Raw genomic sequence first — 17,808 nt, 5'->3', positions numbered from 1 at the left:
CAGGAACTGCTTCCTCCCTGCTCCTGCACTACAGGGTTCCCCTTCCTCAGTGTTCCCTCCCCCCACTCCAGCCAGGGACAGGGACTGTCGTGCCCATCTCAGGGGCATATTGGTCGCCCTGCCCCACGGCAATGTGGTGTAATGCATGCAGGTGTCGGGTCCTGATCCACACTCCATCCTTACCTGAGAGTGAGATATCACACCTCTGGGTGAGGTGCAATACGTCTGTAGCAACCGAGCCCTCAGGGTGCTACAGTTCCATTTATCTTCAGCCTAGGTGACGTATTGCGATACAGGGCCGTGATTTTGGCTATAAAAGGGTCCCCTAGACCCCTACCCCAAGCTTTTTAAGAGAATCATATATGGCGTGCCAGGAGACTCTATGGAATGCTTTCTCAGCATCCAACGAGAGTATCTAATTACAAATTTTTAACTGCATCTAGCCCAGGAAATACTTTGTGCCTAGTAGCAGTGTCTGCTAGTCAGCGGATTATCCCGGCTGTTAAGCAAGCTACACCACCTGTAGTTTAGACACTTAATTTTTTCAAAGGAAATGCTTCGGGACCATGGGATACTCAGTGAAGAGCATCAGGAGGCACCCCAAGGCATAGGGGCTGGGACTGGCAGTAGGATGCCTTGCGGTGGACAGCCGAGCTCGATCCTTATAAAAGCTTTTTAACTGCAGCAGCTTTAGTGGACGCTACTGGAGCTGGAATTACGCGGCTGCTGGCATGAGACTTGCCCTCCAATAGATCCTTGTAAATGGATTTAAAGTGTATTCATTCAAATTAGAGAGACAATTTAAATTAAAAAGCTTAGAGCTGCCTCCACCACAGGGGGGCTCGCTCGACCCACCAGCGGACAGGCACCAGTATTGGGAGAGGGGGGCTGGCCATCAGGGTTCACCGCGGCTCTGGCACAAACCCGGCGACACGGAGGTGGCACGGGCAGGAGCGGACTGGCCGTGTCGGCTTCTCACTTTTTGGATTTTAGAAGGGCATGACATGCCTATATCTGTGTCTCCCCCTCCTTTTACTCCTCCACCTCTTTTATTTTCGCATGACTATATGTACTTGTCACTTTTCCATGTGTTAGTTGTGTCTTCTGAGCAGTTTGTCAGCTTTTGGACACCTTTGAAGGTGTTTTCTATGTGTTTCTATGTGTTTTTGTTTGCCTGCCATTGGTTTTAACGGTGTTCGAAGGTGTTCGACGAACAGTTCGGCGAACACACGGGTGTTCGACGAACCGAACCGAACTCGAACACTACGGGGGTGGCTCAACACTAGTTGTCACGCTCTTTCCAAGCGATTTTAGCATCACTTGGAAAGTGCTTGACAACTTGGTCACACTGTATAAATCTATGTGCTTATGTAAAGTAGACATGCGGGAAATGTTATTTATTAACTATTTTGTGTGACATATCTCTCTGATTTAAGGGAATGAAAATTCAAAGTTTGAAAATTGCAAAATTTTAAAAATTTTCTCCAAATTTCTGATATTTTTTCACAAATAAATGCAAGTCATATCGAAGAAATGTTACCACTATCATGAAGTACAATATGTGATGAAAAAAATCATATCATCTCAGAATTAGTGGGATCCGTTGAAGCGTTCCAGAGTTTTTACCTCATAATTAGTGTTGAGCGAGTATGTTCTGTTCCGAGTATGTTCTGTTCCGAGTACGCTCGGGCCTCGCTCCGAGTATTTACAGCTGCTCGGTGATATGGTTGAATCGCTCCGTGTGCATGATTTGCGACTGTTTGACAGCTTTATTACATGTGAGGAATGTGTAAGAAATAGACATTCCTCACATGTAATAAAACTGTCAAACAGTTGCAAATCATGCACACGGAGCGATTCAACCATATCACCGAGCAGCTGTAAATACTCGGAGCGAGGCCCGAGCGTACTCGGCGAAAGGGTTAACAGAAAATACTCGCTCAACACTACTCATAATGTGACAGTGGTCAGAATTGTAAACATTGGCCCAGTCATTAACGTGCAAACCACCCTCGGGGGTAAAGGGGTTAAGTGATTCACGGACGTCTGAATGAGGGCTACGGTTAAGTTCCCACCATGAGTATTTAGTGCATTTTTTCCGCTATATATTTTCGTGTTTAATAAATGCAGCATATTACAGTTCCCACAAAGTGTATGAGATTTCTATTAGGGCTTGTTCACACAGCCGTATTTTTGGTCCAAATGCTGTCCATAAAAAAACCTGACAGCACTCAGACCAATGTTATTCACAGGTGAGCGTTTTTTTTCACTGACCGAAACCTCGTGTGAAAAAATTGCAGCAAGCTCTAGTTTTTTCCGTAAATCGGATGAGACTCGGCCATTCAAGTCTATAGGTGCGTAAAAAAAAAAAATCGGATTCCATAGAGAACCACAGTATAGCATCCGATTTTTACGTATACAATTCTGTAACATGGGAAAGTGTAAATGATCCTGTAAAAAATTAATAGCTGGTGGTGTAAAAAAACGGCTTGCACACTGATAACAAATGAAGAAAAATCATCCCACTTTTCTGGATGAATCCCTGACCAATTTTTTTATGCGTTCGAGTGAACCTACCTTTAGTCTCCTGCCCCCTGTGCTTTTCTTTTACGCAGCAGTAAACTGATCTGCGATGCACATTTTGAAATCCCCAACATCAATTTCTCTTGCAGTAAATATACATTTTATTTGCGGATTTTCCCCAAAGACTTGAATGACATGAGAAATATCTGCAAAAAAAAAAAGCACATGCATTTTTATTGCGTGGGTTGTGGGGACTGTATTGGAATATGATTTATATACTCAATTTACAGCTTTAGGGCTCATTCACATGTCAGTGATTTTGCTCATAGGCAAAAAACTGTCCAATTTCATCAATGTCATAAGTTTTTCTTGTTGGAAAAAAATAGGTTTCTCTGCCTCCTCCTTTATAACACTATGTGAAAAGCGTGAGTAAAGCATGGTTGTCTGTTGTTTTTTTTCCCACGGATCCATAGACTTGCAATGGCGAGTTTGATGCAACACTTGGATTAATATCGGACAAGTTTCTGTGATTTTGTGTGGACCAGTTAGTCCCCAAGTATATACGGACATGTGAACAGCCCCATAGACTATCATAGGTACAAGGGCTATCTGTGAAAAACATGGATGGCACTTGTATGAGAAAAAGTGACATCTGAATGAGCCAGTAGTGGAAGTTGCTAGGAATGTGTCTATGTGATACAAGTATATAATGTTTTGATTTTTTTTCATCTTGCAGGTGATTTCGCTTTTCACTTATCTCCCCAGGCTCAAAAATGGGGATTACATCTCGCAGTATTGGTAAGGATTTATATTTCTTCCTTTCTTATTAAAGCACCACTTCAGCGGTTTGTTTTTTTAGTTCAATACTGGAGTTGTGCCACTAATGTAAGGTCCCTGACCCTGGTCTTATACTTACCAGCCACCGTCTTCAGCTCTTCTCGGCGCTGCTCAGGTCTTGCGCTACCATCTTGTAATCCCAACTTTTGACTGACTGGAAGTCCGAGGTAACGGTCACAAGCTCTCAGTGTAAGTCTATGGGAGCTTTGTTCTGACCTCATTCTTGCTCTCATAGACTTACATTCAGTTGTGACTTCAGGCTCACCCAGGAAGCACTGGAGCAATCCGGCAGGTCACAACCTGCAGAAGACCGACCGGAGCGGCACAGAGAACAGATGAAGACGGCGACTGGTAACTATAATACTAGGGGCAGGGAATTAAATTAATGGCACCACTCCAGCAGTAAAATAAAAATGCTGGAGTGGCTCTTCAAAATAATTTCACTACTCTACTTGGTTAATTATCCTACAACAAATGTACATTCACACATGTCCTAATAAGGAACAGAATAGTGGGACTGTGTCTGATTTTCCATTCTGACACAGAGTTTTAGATTTAGCAATGAAGCAGAGCTGAGAAAGCTAACCACGCCCACACCACCGCTAACTACGCCCACACCACAGCTAACCCCACCGACACCACAGCTAAAACCACACACTCTTTGAAAGGTCACAAAACTTGGGGGCAACTCAAGGCTGTGCTAAATTTAGAGACTTTTGATGGTCTCACACCATTTCCACCCAGCTCTGACAAAGTAGGCAGGGCTGGGGCAGGACAAGGCTGTGGGGACTGGAGTAACACTTGTAACCAGGTGCAAACGGATGCACACGCCACTTATCTGACACTCCTGATCCATCAATATAGGACAAGATGTATGTCACTCCATGTCGGCGGGTGCTAGGATAGGATAGCATTCAATAAATCCAATGCAATGAATGGGAATCTGGCACGCCCGGTGTTGAAAATTAAGTTAAAGCTTTATTTGTAGTGCAATTCCAAAAATAATGTTTCGGTCTTAAAATTCAGACCATCATCAGATGGATTGCCATAATACAAAATACAAAGTAAAGCACTGCAATTATAATGGGTAGCTGCCCCAGAGAATGGTGACTGGAGTAAGACTTCTGGACAAATACACACGGAAGCACACACCTCTTGTCCGCCACTCCAGATTTATTAAGAGACATGCGTCTCTAAATGAAACAGGAGCATCTGACTCCATCACAGGGGCCAAATGTGTTTTGTCCAGTGAACTGACTCTGCAAAATAAATTCTCCAAAAACAGCATAAAAAATTGACCGGAGGAAACAATCACGTGGTCCATTTGGTCTGCCCTTATATTATTTTCTTTTTATTGTTACCTATGTATAGATACATGTTTATTAGTGTTGAGCGAGCACTAAAATGCTCGGGTGCTCGAAGCTTGGTCCGAGCTCGCCGTGATACTCGGGTGCTCGACCCGAGTAACGAGCCCAATGTTAGTCTATGGGAGACCCGAGCATTTTTGCGGCGGCACCCCCGGCAGTCTTTTAAAAGCCTAACAAGTGCCCAAAACGATAGTGACAGTGCTCAAATGACATGGGGACAGCATGGGGATCGCCCCAGGAAGCATTTCTGACCCCCAGGTCACTGCTGTCAACAACGTGGTCAGAGGTATTAAGCCACTTTTAAGGGCTCACAATAAAACGTTCCAAAACGAAACTGAAACTGCTTTCCTGTGAAATATGTTAAGGAAGTTCCTTTCCAGGGTAAAGACTTGTGTATAAGGTAAAATAAATAACAAAAAAAAAAATACTCCTCCACGCCTTGGGCTATGTTCACAAGTAGCATTTTTTATGCGTTTTTGCACTTTTGTATTGCTCTCAACCGTGACAAATGCATTCACCGGGAAATGTCATTTTAACATTTTACAACCTTATCTGGCCATGTGCTGTGTGACACATGCATACAGTGCTGAAAAGACATGGGAACAGCATGGGAAGACCCCTGGAAGCATCTCTGACACCCAGGTCACTGCCTAAAAGTGTGCCCATCAGAAGTCATCCTTGCCGCATCAGAAGATGCAGACTTGCAACTATCCCCGTGCAAGTCCTCCTCCCAGAGCAGTGTTCAATTGTACCTCCCCTGTTCCTTGCAATGCAAGCGCAAGTATGCAGACTGCCACCCACCCATCCCCAGGCTTCAATACCATACTGCTTGCTTGCTTGCACTTGAAATTGGGCCTTTTAGGCATGTGGAGGCGGAATCTGGCCACCAAGTCATGGCTGTGTCGGCGGCCTGGTATCCATACTCAGTCCCCAGCCGCCCGGCGGCCGGGTGTCCATACTCGGTCCCCAGCCGCCCCGCGGCCGGGTGTCCATGCTCGGTCCCCAGCCGCCCCTATTTCTCCCGGTAACTTTCCCCACACTTTTCTTAGCTTGGCCTGCTTTAGGGCAGCATTGGACGAGCCCACCAGAGAACCAGACTCCTTCGGTGGGCCCTGGCTTCTCCATCAGGGGAGTTGAGAGTGCCAAGGTGAGGAGCATTATGATGATGATAGAAGTTAGCATCTGCTTTGTTTTCTTGGAATGCAAGCGTAAGTGTGCAACCTGCCACCCACTCACCCCCAGGCTGCAATACCATACTGCTCGCTTGCTTGCACTTGAAATTGGACCTTTTAGGCATGTGGAGGCAGACGCCAGCCACCATGTCATGGCTGCGTCGGCGGCCTGGTATCCTTACTCAGTCCCCAGCCGCCCGGAGGCCAGGTGTCCACGCTCGGTCCCCAGCCGCCAGGGGGTGACCGGGTGCTCACACACGGTCCCCAGCCGCCTGGGGGCGGCCGGGTGTCCATAAACGGTCCACAGCCGCCCCTATTTCTCCTGTCACCTTCCCACACACTTTTCTTAGCCTGGCCTGCTTTAGGGCAGCATTGGACGAGCCCACGAGAGAACCAGACTCCTCCGGTAGGCACTGGCTTCTCCATCAGGGGAGTTGAGAGTGCCAAGGTGAGGAGCATGATGATGATGATAGAAGTTAGCATCTGCTTTGTTCTCTTGGAATGCAAGCGTAAGTGTGCAGCCTGCCACCCACCCCCAGGCTGCAATACCATACTGCTAGCTTGCACTTGAAATGGGGCCTTTTAGTTTGGAGGAGGCCGAAGCTGGCCACTACCTCATGCCTGCTTCGGCAGCGAGGTATCCATACTCAGTCCCCAGCCGCCGGGCGGCCGGTTATCCACGCTCGGTCCCCAGCCACCAGGGGGCGGCCGGGTGTCCATACTCAGTCCCCAGCCGCCCCGCGGCCGGGTGTCCACACACGGTCCCCAGCCACCTGGGGGCGGCCGAGTGTCCATAAACGGTCCACAGCCGCCCCTATTTCTCCTGTCATCTTCCCACCCACTTTTCTTAGCCTGGCCTGCTTTAGGGCAGCATTGGACAAGCCCACCAGAGAATCAGACTCCTCCGGTGGGCCCTGGCTTCTCCATCAGGGGAGTTGAGAGTGCCAAGGTGAGGAGCATGATGATGATAGAAGTTAGCATCTGCTTTGTTTTCTTGGAATGCAAGCGCATATATGTAGTAGCGGCTAGGCCGGAGGTGGTCAGCGTTTTGGCGCATATCCTACCTCCTCCGAGGATTGCTGGATGTTTTCCTGCTACTATCCCAGTTCTATGACTCCCGTTAAAACAAAGCTTCAGGTGATAAATGATGGATGAGGTGGTGGCAAATGAGAAAGAGCAGGAGGAACAGGGACCATTCACATCAATATCAGGCCAGTCAACCACATATGTCTTGTTTCTGTAACAAAAGGAGCGGTTCGGCTACACAGTTATAGGGCATACAGTGAGTGCAATGCCTACCAAAAATTTCGAGGCACTCCAATGCCCCTTGGAAATGACATGGAGGTCAGAGGGCCTTAACTAAACCTTTTTTTCCATTTATAGCAACTGGGTCTCCTGTACACTGTTGGCCTAAGCAGTGAATGGAAGGTTTTCCAAAAATTATGAGGAACTGCAATGCCTCTTGAAACAGACGTGGATTACAGCGTACTAAAAACCTTCTACCCATTATTGGGGAGTGGGTCTCCCTTAGTTTTCGCCTTTGCATTGAAAAGCAAAAGCTGACTAAAATTAGGAGGAAATGCAATGCCCGTTAGAAGAGTCGTGGAGGTTAGAGGTAATTAAAAACAACATTTCAATGCCCCTTGGAAGAGCTGTGGAGTTCAGAGTGGCTTAAGAAGACGCTTTTAATGCCCCTTTGAAGAGACGTGGAGGTCACAGTAGCTTAACAAGACGGTTTTAATGCCCCTCGGAAGAGACATGGAGGTCCCAGTAGCTTAACAAGATGGTTTTAATGCCCCTTGGAAAAGTGGTGGAGGTCAAAGTAGCTTAACAAGATGGTTTGAATGCCCCTTGGAAAAGTGGTGGAGGTCGCAGTAGCTTAACAAGACGGTTTGAATGCCCCTTGGAAGAGACGTGGAGGTCCCAGTAGCTTAACAAGACGGTTTTAATGACCCTCGGAAAAGTGGTGGAGGTCGCAGTAGCTTAACAAGTCGCTTTTAATGCCCCTCAGAAGAGATGTGGAGGTCCCAGTAGCTTAACAAGACGGTTTTAATGCACCTTGGAAAAGTGGTGGATGTCACAGTAGCTTAACAAGACGGTTTTAATGCCCCTTACAAGAGCCATACAGTACAGCATCTTAAAAATATTATTCCCATTATTGGGGAGTGGGTCTCCCATAGTCTTTGCTTATGCCTTCCAAGCAAAAGCTGCCAAAAATTAGGATGGAGGAACTTGCAATGCCCCTTACAAGAGCCATGTGTAACATACCTGGCGGCGTCCTTGCATGGTGGTCCATCTCCCACTGTGCAAGAGAGCGCACTTGATCTCCTGTCCAGAGTGTCTCTCTGGCTTCCCTCCATGCTGTCTGTTTGTGTCTGTCTCTGCTGCTTAAGGGCGGCGCCCGATCACTTCCTGCTTTTTGTACCTGCTGTGGGTCACACCCCTTGTGCGTCCTCAGCCTATTGCTGTCTGACACTTGGTATATAGCTCAGCAGCTCCCTTCTATCCCTGCCTGAGCATATGTGTTTCTTTCAGTGTGTGCTTGCACTCTGAAGGTGCCAGGTCCCGTCTTTGTTTCCCTGTCCGCCTTTCCTGGAGGCTTGTTTCCAGGCCTGTCTGAACTAAGTCCTGTATGTTTCCTGCCTTGCGGTGTCAGCTCCCGTGTCTGAACTGTGTCCTGTATGTCTCCTGCTTTTCGGTATTAGTTCCCGTGTCTGAACTAAGTCCTGTATGTCTCCTGCCTGGCGGTGTCAGCTCCCGTGTCTGAACTGTGTCCTGTATGTCTCCTGCTTTTCGGTATTAGTTCCCGTGTCTGAACTAAGTCCTGTATGTCTCCTGCCTTGCGGTGTCAGCTCCCGTGTCTGAACTGTGTCCTGTATGTCTCCTGCTTTTCGGTATTAGTTCCCGTGTCTGAACTAAGTCCTGTATGTCTCCTGCCTGGCGGTGTCAGCTCCCGTGTCTGAACTGTGTCCTGTATGTCTCCTGCTTTTCGGTATTAGTTCCCGTGTCTGAACTAAGTCCTGTATGTCTCCTGCCTGGCGGTGTCAGCTCCCGTGTCTGAACTGTGTCCTGTATGTCTCCTGCTTTACGGTATTAGTTCCCGTGTCTGAACTAAGTCCTGTATGTCTCCTGCCTTGCGGTGTCAGCTCCCGTGTCTGAACTGTGTCCTGTATGTCTCCTGCTTTACGGTATTAGTTCCCGTGTCTGAACTAAGTCCTGTATGTCTCCTGCTTTGCGGTATTAGTTCCCGTGTCTGAACTAAGTCCTTTCTGTGTATCTTGTCTGTCCTGTCTGAACACGCTCCTTGCCTGTTCGTCCCGCCCCTCTGGGGGCAGTATTCCCAGACCCGCTCCTGTATCCCGCTGCAGTGTCGGTCTCCTCCGTACACTCAGTTCCAGTCTGAACTCTCTCCTATCCTTTACCTGTTTTGCCCTGCTTCTGCCCGCTGCTCCTGCAGTCCTGTCCTGCCCTGCTTCTGCCCGCTGCTCCGGCAGTCCTGTCCTGCCCTGCCTGTACCCTATCCTGCCTGTATTGTTCCTGAGTCCCAGTGTGTACTGGGCCCTATCCTGCCTGTATTGTTCCTGAGTCCCAGTGTGTACTGGGCCCTATCCTGCCTGTATTGTTCCTGAGTCCCGGTGTGTACTGGGCTCTATCCCGCCTGTGTTCCTACCTGCTAGTGCCTCCCCGTCTGCACTCTAGCTGTGCTTGCCTTTACCCGCCTGCCTGCATACCCGCCTGCCTGCATACCCACCTGCCTGCATACCCGCCTGCCTGCATACCAGTCTGTTCCTGTATTTCCCTGTGTGGGTCAACAGCCGTGTCCGGGGTCTGTCCTGGAGTAGCACCTGGTCCCTCTGCTCGGTTCCTCCTTGGTGCACTGGCGTCGTATGCCGTCGTGCCACCTTGGTCGGATCGGGTAGATACTTAGTTACGCCCCTCCAGGCATACACTCTCCGGCACGGTCCAGTGGAATCACTACCAATCACATGCACACGCCGCTCTAGCCCGGGCGTGTGCATAACAGCATGCTCAGGCCATGGTTCCCGTTGAGCCCCACGGCCTTCGCTCTCTGAGAAGTTTCCAGCGAAGACTTGCATTAAAATAAATAAATAAATAAATTTTTTTTCCCTTAGCTGAGTTCCAGGCGAATTACGCACTGTCCAGATGGATCTATCAGCTCTCGTTCCTGCGGATCCGCCACGTTACTATGGGGATCCAAGACAGTGTCGTGCATTTGTGGAGCAATGCATGCTACACTTTAAGGCCTACCCTCTTTATTTTCCTTCCGATTGGGCTAAAGTGGCCTTTATTATGTCTTACCTGGCGGGGGATGCCTTGGAATGGATCAACCCCCTATATGAGACACAGGATCCGATCCTCCGGGACCTAATGGCCTTCCTGGTGGCCTTTCTAATGGTCTTCGATGATCCTAACCCGGAGGCTCCTGCTGAAGCTTCACTTCCCAATATCCCGGAGCAGCCCCAATGGGTAATGTGTGTGGGTAGCGTAATAGTTCTCCAGCCCAATGAGACTACTGCCCACCCAGAATCCTCACAGGGTGACTACGCTTTCCGGAATACTTCTTCCAACCTCAAGAGGCAGTCCAGACGTGCTAGACTTAGAGGCAAGCAGTCACGCCTGGGTCTGTCCTCCCTGAGACCTCCTGAACCCTTCGGGGTGCTACCTGGTAACGAAAGGACAGAGACTCTCCTATACTCTGTACCTGATACCTCGCTCGCTTCGTCCAGTGAGTCCAACCTGGTGTACTCCGAAGCAGAGGTTACTCCCGAGTCTCTACACCCCTCCGACCAGGCGGAGGACCTCCAGTTGTGTTTAGAACCCTTCGGGGTGCCACCTGGTGGTGAATGGACAGAGACTTTCCTATACTCGGTACCCGATACCTCGCCTGCTTCCTCCAGTGAGTCCGACCTAGTGTTCTCCGAAGCAGAAGTTACTCCCGAGTCTCTACACCCCTCCGACCAGGCGGAGGACCTCCAGTTGTGTTTAGAACCCTTCGGGGTGCCACCTGGTGGTGAATGGACAGAGACTTTCCTATTTCCTGTACCTGATACCTCGCCTGCTTCCTCCAGTGAGTCCGACCTAGTGTTCTCCGAAGCAGAAGTTACTCCCGAGTCTCTACACCCCTCCGACCAGGCGGAGGACCTCCAGTTGTGTTTAGAACCCTTCGGGGTGCCACCTGGTGGTGAATGGACAGAGACTTTCCTATTTCCTGTACCTGATACCTCGCCTGCTTCCTCCAGTGAGTCCGACCTTGTGTACTCTGAAGCAGATGTTTTCTCTGAGCCTCAGTACTCTTCTGACCCGGCGGAGGACCTCCAGTTGTTTCCTGAATCCTCCGGGGTACCACCAGATAACAAAGAGACAGTGACTTTTCCTCATTATGTACCTGATAACCCGTCTATTTCTTCCTGTGAGCTTGACAAGATGTACCTCGAAGCAGAGATTACCCTCAAGTCTCTGTCCCCCTCCAACCCAGTGAACGACTGGTCCTCGAATTCCCTGCGGAAGATTCTGGCAGGCCTGAAGAAGAGGGGGCGTAAGGGGGGAGGTACTGTAACATACCTGGCGGCGTCCTTGCATGGTGGTCCATCTCCCACTGTGCAAGAGAGCGCACTTGATCTCCTGTCCAGAGTGTCTCTCTGGCTTCCCTCCATGCTGTCTGTTTGTGTCTGTCTCTGCTGCTTAAGGGCGGCGCCCGATCACTTCCTGCTTTTTGTACCTGCTGTGGGTCACACCCCTTGTGCGTCCTCAGCCTATTGCTGTCTGACACTTGGTATATAGCTCAGCAGCTCCCTTCTATCCCTGCCTGAGCATATGTGTTTCTTTCAGTGTGTGCTTGCACTCTGAAGGTGCCAGGTCCCGTCTTTGTTTCCCTGTCCGCCTTTCCTGGAGGCTTGTTTCCAGGCCTGTCTGAACTAAGTCCTGTATGTTTCCTGCCTTGCGGTGTCAGCTCCCGTGTCTGAACTGTGTCCTGTATGTCTCCTGCTTTTCGGTATTAGTTCCCGTGTCTGAACTAAGTCCTGTATGTCTCCTGCCTGGCGGTGTCAGCTCCCGTGTCTGAACTGTGTCCTGTATGTCTCCTGCTTTTCGGTATTAGTTCCCGTGTCTGAACTAAGTCCTGTATGTCTCCTGCCTTGCGGTGTCAGCTCCCGTGTCTGAACTGTGTCCTGTATGTCTCCTGCTTTTCGGTATTAGTTCCCGTGTCTGAACTAAGTCCTGTATGTCTCCTGCCTGGCGGTGTCAGCTCCCGTGTCTGAACTGTGTCCTGTATGTCTCCTGCTTTTCGGTATTAGTTCCCGTGTCTGAACTAAGTCCTGTATGTCTCCTGCCTGGCGGTGTCAGCTCCCGTGTCTGAACTGTGTCCTGTATGTCTCCTGCTTTACGGTATTAGTTCCCGTGTCTGAACTAAGTCCTGTATGTCTCCTGCCTTGCGGTGTCAGCTCCCGTGTCTGAACTGTGTCCTGTATGTCTCCTGCTTTACGGTATTAGTTCCCGTGTCTGAACTAAGTCCTGTATGTCTCCTGCTTTGCGGTATTAGTTCCCGTGTCTGAACTAAGTCCTTTCTGTGTATCTTGTCTGTCCTGTCTGAACACGCTCCTTGCCTGTTCGTCCCGCCCCTCTGGGGGCAGTATTCCCAGACCCGCTCCTGTATCCCGCTGCAGTGTCGGTCTCCTCCGTACACTCAGTTCCAGTCTGAACTCTCTCCTATCCTTTACCTGTTTTGCCCTGCTTCTGCCCGCTGCTCCTGCAGTCCTGTCCTGCCCTGCTTCTGCCCGCTGCTCCGGCAGTCCTGTCCTGCCCTGCCTGTACCCTATCCTGCCTGTATTGTTCCTGAGTCCCAGTGTGTACTGGGCCCTATCCTGCCTGTATTGTTCCTGAGTCCCAGTGTGTACTGGGCCCTATCCTGCCTGTATTGTTCCTGAGTCCCGGTGTGTACTGGGCTCTATCCCGCCTGTGTTCCTACCTGCTAGTGCCTCCCCGTCTGCACTCTAGCTGTGCTTGCCTTTACCCGCCTGCCTGCATACCCGCCTGCCTGCATACCCACCTGCCTGCATACCCGCCTGCCTGCATACCAGTCTGTTCCTGTATTTCCCTGTGTGGGTCAACAGCCGTGTCCGGGGTCTGTCCTGGAGTAGCACCTGGTCCCTCTGCTCGGTTCCTCCTTGGTGCACTGGCGTCGTATGCCGTCGTGCCACCTTGGTCGGATCGGGTAGATACTTAGTTACGCCCCTCCAGGCATACACTCTCCGGCACGGTCCAGTGGAATCACTACCAATCACATGCACACGCTGCTCTAGCCCGGGCGTGTGCATAACACCATGCAGTACAGCATATTACAAACATTATTCCTATTATTGGGAGTGGGTCTCCCATTGTCTTTGCTTATGCCTTCCAAGCAAAAGCTGCCAAAAATTAGGAGGAAATGCAATGCCCGTTCGAAGAGTCGTGGAGGTTAGAGTTAATTAAAAACAACATTTCAATGCCCCTTGGAAGAGCTGTGAAGTTCAGAGTGGTTTGACAAGACGCTTTTAATGCCCCTCAGAAGAGACGTGGAGGTCCCAGTAGCTTAGCAAGATGGTTTTAATGCCCCTTGGAAAAGTGGTGGAGGTCACAGTAGCTTAACAAGATGGTTTGAATGCCCCTTGGAAAAGTGGTGGAGGTCGCAGTAGCTTAACAAGACGGTTTGAATGCCCCTTGGAAGAGACGTGGAGGTCCCAGTAGCTTAACAAGACGGTTTTAATGCCCCTTGAAAAAGTGGTGGAGGTCACAGTAGCTTAACAAGACGGTTTTAATGCCCCTTACAAGAGCCATACAGTACAGCATCTTAAAAATATTATTCCCATTATTGGGGAGTGGGTCTCCCACAGTCTTTGCTTATGCCTTCCAAGCAAAAGCTGACAAAAATAAGGACGAAGGAACTTTCAATAATGGCAACACGGACCACGGTCACCCTGGTGGTATAGTGGTGGTGGAGGCTGGGGATAAGGAGAAGAACTTAAAACAGCCGAAATTAGGAAGCGGATACCCATGTGTGGGTGTGAAGCGGTGCATGTGAATACACCTCCCGAAATAACACAGTGGATTTGACTTTATGTTACTCTGCTGTCATTTGGTGGTGATGAGAAGTCTGGCCCAATCCAGCCCTTGTTCATTTTGATAAGGGTCAGCTTGTCAGCATTGTCAGTTGACAGGCGAGTGCGCTTATCAGTTATAATTCCCCCAGCGGCACTAAAAACACGCTCCGATAACACGCTAGCGGCAGGGCAGGCCAGGACCTCCAAGGCGTACAGAGCGAGTTCATTCCAAGTATCCAGCTTGGATACCCAATAATTAAAAGGCACAGAGGAATCACGGAGGACTCTGGTACGGTCGGCAAGGTACTCCCTCACCATCTTTTGAAACTTTTCACTCCTTGTGAGAGAACCCCGCGCCTCAGGGTCTGTCCGAAGGGAGGGTCTGAGAAAACTGTCCCAGAACGTTGACAGTGTTCCCCTGCCTCTGCTGGATTGGAGTTGCGTCTCTCTCGCATGTACGCCTTGGTTGGGCAACGAACTGTGACCTCTGCCGCTAGCGTGTTCAGATGGGAATTTTTTTTAACAGTTCTGCAGCAAGGGCCTTCTGGTACTGCCCCATTTTTGTAGACCTCTCCACCTCAGGAATAAGAGAGTGAAAGTTCTCCTTGTAGCGGGGGTCTAAAAGTGTCATCAACCAGTAATGACTGTCACCCAACATTTTGACAACGCGAGGGTCACGGTTAAGGCAGCGTAACATACAGTCAGCCATGCGTGCCAGACTGGTAACGGGCAAGATTTCCGTGTCCTCACCAAGATGATGACTGACCATGCTCTCCTCCTCCTCCTCCCCCCTGTCCTCAGGCCACCCACGCTGAATCAACGGCATGACAGTTGTACAGGTACTAGCGTCTACAGCGCATGATACCAGCTCTTGTTCTTCCTTCTCCTCCTCCTCCTCTCCCTCATTGTCCCCCAATGCACGTTGGGATGAGATGAGGCTGGGCTGTGTGTAATCGCTTCTTGATCAATCTCATCATACTCCTCTTTAATTCTCTGCAGAGAGCGTTGCAAAAGACAGACAAGTGGGATGCTGACGCTAATGATGGCGTCATCGCCACTCACCATCTTGGTGGACTCCTCAAAGTTTGTCAAGATGGTACATATGTCAGACATCCAGGTCCACTCCTGAGGTCTTATGTGTGGAGTCTGACCTGAATATCGACGGCCTTGTTGCAGCTGGTACTCCACAACTGTTCTCTTCTGCTCACAAATCCTTTCCAACATGTGGAGGGTAGAGTTCCAACGTGTGGGGACATCACACACCAGTCGGTGTGACGGAAGCTGCAAACGCTGCTGCAACACAGCAAGGGCGGCGGAAGCTGTAGCCGACTTGCGAAAATGAGATGACAGGCGGCGTACTTTGACGAGCAGATCTGGCAACTCGGGGTACGATTTAAGAAACCGCTGAACCACGAGGTTAAGCACATGAGCCAGGCATGGTACGTGTGTGATCTCGCCTCGCCTCGGAGCCGCCACCAGGTTACGGCCATTGTCACACACGACCATGCCTGGATGTAGGTTCAGCGGTCTCAGCCACAGATCTGCCTGATCTTTCACAGCTGTCCACAACTCACAAGCAGTGTGAGGTTTCTCACCTAAGCTTATGAGTTTCAGCACAGCCTGTTGCCGCTTGGCGGAGGCAGTACTGCAGTGCTTCCAGCTTGTAACTGATGTGGTGATATCTGAGATGGAGGCTGAACATGAGGAGGAGGAGGAGGATGATGCGCAGGAGCTGTACACTGTGGGGGCAACTCTGACCGACATAGGGCCCGCAATCCTCGGTGTGGGGAGGATGTGTTCCATCCCAAGGTCCGACTGGGTCCCGGCTTCCACTATGTTTACCCAGTGTGCCGTCAGGGAGATGTACTGTCCCTGGCCACAAGCACTTGTCCACGTGTCCGTTGTCAGGTGGACTCTCCCAGTAACTGCGTTGTTGAGGGCACGGCAGATGTTTTGGGACACGTGCTTGTGTAGTGCGGGGATGGCACACCGGGCAAAATAGTGTCGGCTGGGAACCGAGTACCGAGGGACGGCCACCGCCATAAGGTTGCGGAAGGATTCCGTCTCCACCAGCCTCAAAGGCAGCATTTCCAATGCAAGCAGTTGTGAAATGTGCGAATTTAGGACTGTGGCCTGTGGGGCGTTGGCTGCGAATTTCCGCTTTCGTTCAAAGGTCTGGGATATGGACAATTGAATGCTGTGGTGGGACGTGGACGTGGACGTTGATGCTGTTTCTTGAGAAACTGCCAGAACAAGTGAAGACTGAGAGGAGGAGGCATCTTTGCATGCAGTATGGACAGGGGAGTGCCTTGCACACACAACAGAGGGTTCTATTGCATGCACAACAGCGGAAGAAGCAGTGGTGACACCCGCTGACACTGGTCGTGGACCCTGGGATTCACCCCACAAAGTCGGGTGCTTTGCTGCCATGTGCCTGATCATGCTGGTGGTGGTCAGGCTGGTAGTTTTGTCACCCCTGCTGATGCTGGCATGGCAGGTGGTACAAATGGCCTTTTTGGGGTTATCAGCAGAGTCTTTAAAAAAATTACAGACTCTGGAAGACCTACAGGTTGTACTGGCAACGTCCCTCGTGTTGGTGTTACGGGGAACTGTTGCCTGCCTTCTGTGTGCGGCCACCACACTGCTTCTTCCTGCCTGTTGGGGTACCCTGCCTCCCTCACCCTGTGTGCTGCTGGCCTCGCTCTGTATGTCCTCCTGCCACGTTGGGTCAGTTACTAGATCATCTACCACCTCCTCCTCTTCCACTTGCGCACCACGATCCTCCTCCTCACTTCCTGGCAATTGTGTCTCGTCATCGTCCACCTCTTGTGACAAATTGCCAGCGTCGACTTCCTGTGGCCGTGGCTGTTCAAATATTTGGGCATCGCTACATGGGATCTCCTCTTCCACCACTTCAAGCGGAGCAGGCGAGGGGCACAAATCAGGAAATGGACCAGTGAACAGCTCTTCAGAGTGTCCAAGTGTGGGATCAGTTGCTGTCTGACGACACTCGGCATGGTTGGAGGAAGGAGCATCAGGGTGAGGAGGAGTATGCGGTCGAGACTCACGGCTACTAAGAGTTGACCGTGTGGAAGACAGACCGGAGGTGGTGGTGCCCAGGTATCTGGAAGTATTATCTGCTATCCAATTAATAACCTGTTCACACTGATCAGTTCGCAATACTGGTGTTGTTCTGTGCTTCCCTAGTAATTTGGTCAAGAAGTGGGAGCGAGAAGATGTGGCTGTTGGTTGTGGCACATCTTCACCTTGACCACGGCCCCGTCCTCTGCACGCACCATCACCAGAACGTCCAGTTCCACGTCCCTTGCCACGCGCCTTGCCCATTGTTAAGGAAGTAAAATAGCTTACACTCGCACTATTACTGTTTTTCTTTATGGCAAAAAATGCCAAAATCAGGATAATACAGAGATTTGACCCGTGGAACTGCAAAACCACACTTCTATTTCTCGGGCCTACACCAGACTATTTTCAACAGATATATTCGTGTTTGATAAATCGGGGAGACACTATTAGTTTTTTTTTTACGGCAAAAAATGCCAAAAGCAGGATAATAGAGATTTTTTACTGTGGAACAGCAAAACCACAGTTATAATTTACTGGTGTATACCAGACTTTTTAAAATATATATATTTGTGGCTGAACAGTGAGCGACACACTGAAACTGTTTTTTTTAGATACAAATGGCCCAAAAGTGGATAATACAGAGGTTTGAACCGTGGAACTGCAAAACCACACTTCTGTTTCTCTGGCCTACACCAGACTATTTTGAACAGATATATTTGTGTCTGAAAA

The 17,808-nt window shown here is 49.9% G+C and overlaps 1 protein-coding gene across 4 annotated transcripts in view; it reads left to right on the top strand.

The window, feature by feature from the left end:
* The window catches only part of LOC141235573 (NACHT, LRR and PYD domains-containing protein 12-like), a 156,832-nt gene that overhangs the window by 59,079 nt on the left and 79,945 nt on the right, over positions 1–17,808 (top strand). For all 4 annotated transcript variants that reach the window (XM_073668158.1, XM_073668161.1, XM_073668159.1 and 1 more), the window contains one exon: positions 3,260–3,321. In XM_073668158.1, coding sequence (XP_073524259.1) covers positions 3,297–3,321 — 25 coding nt within the window. In that variant the 5' untranslated portion in view covers positions 3,260–3,296. The remainder of the gene's footprint in view (positions 1–3,259; positions 3,322–17,808) is intronic.

The sequence above is a fragment of the Phyllobates terribilis genome, unplaced genomic scaffold, assembly GCF_046119375.1.
Source record: "Phyllobates terribilis strain yellow unplaced genomic scaffold, ASM4611937v1 Scaffold_2__4_contigs__length_985480577, whole genome shotgun sequence".
NCBI lineage: Eukaryota > Metazoa > Chordata > Amphibia > Anura > Dendrobatidae > Phyllobates > Phyllobates terribilis.
The sequence above is the reverse complement of the archived record's forward strand: the minus strand, read 5'-3'. Positions and strand labels throughout refer to the sequence as shown.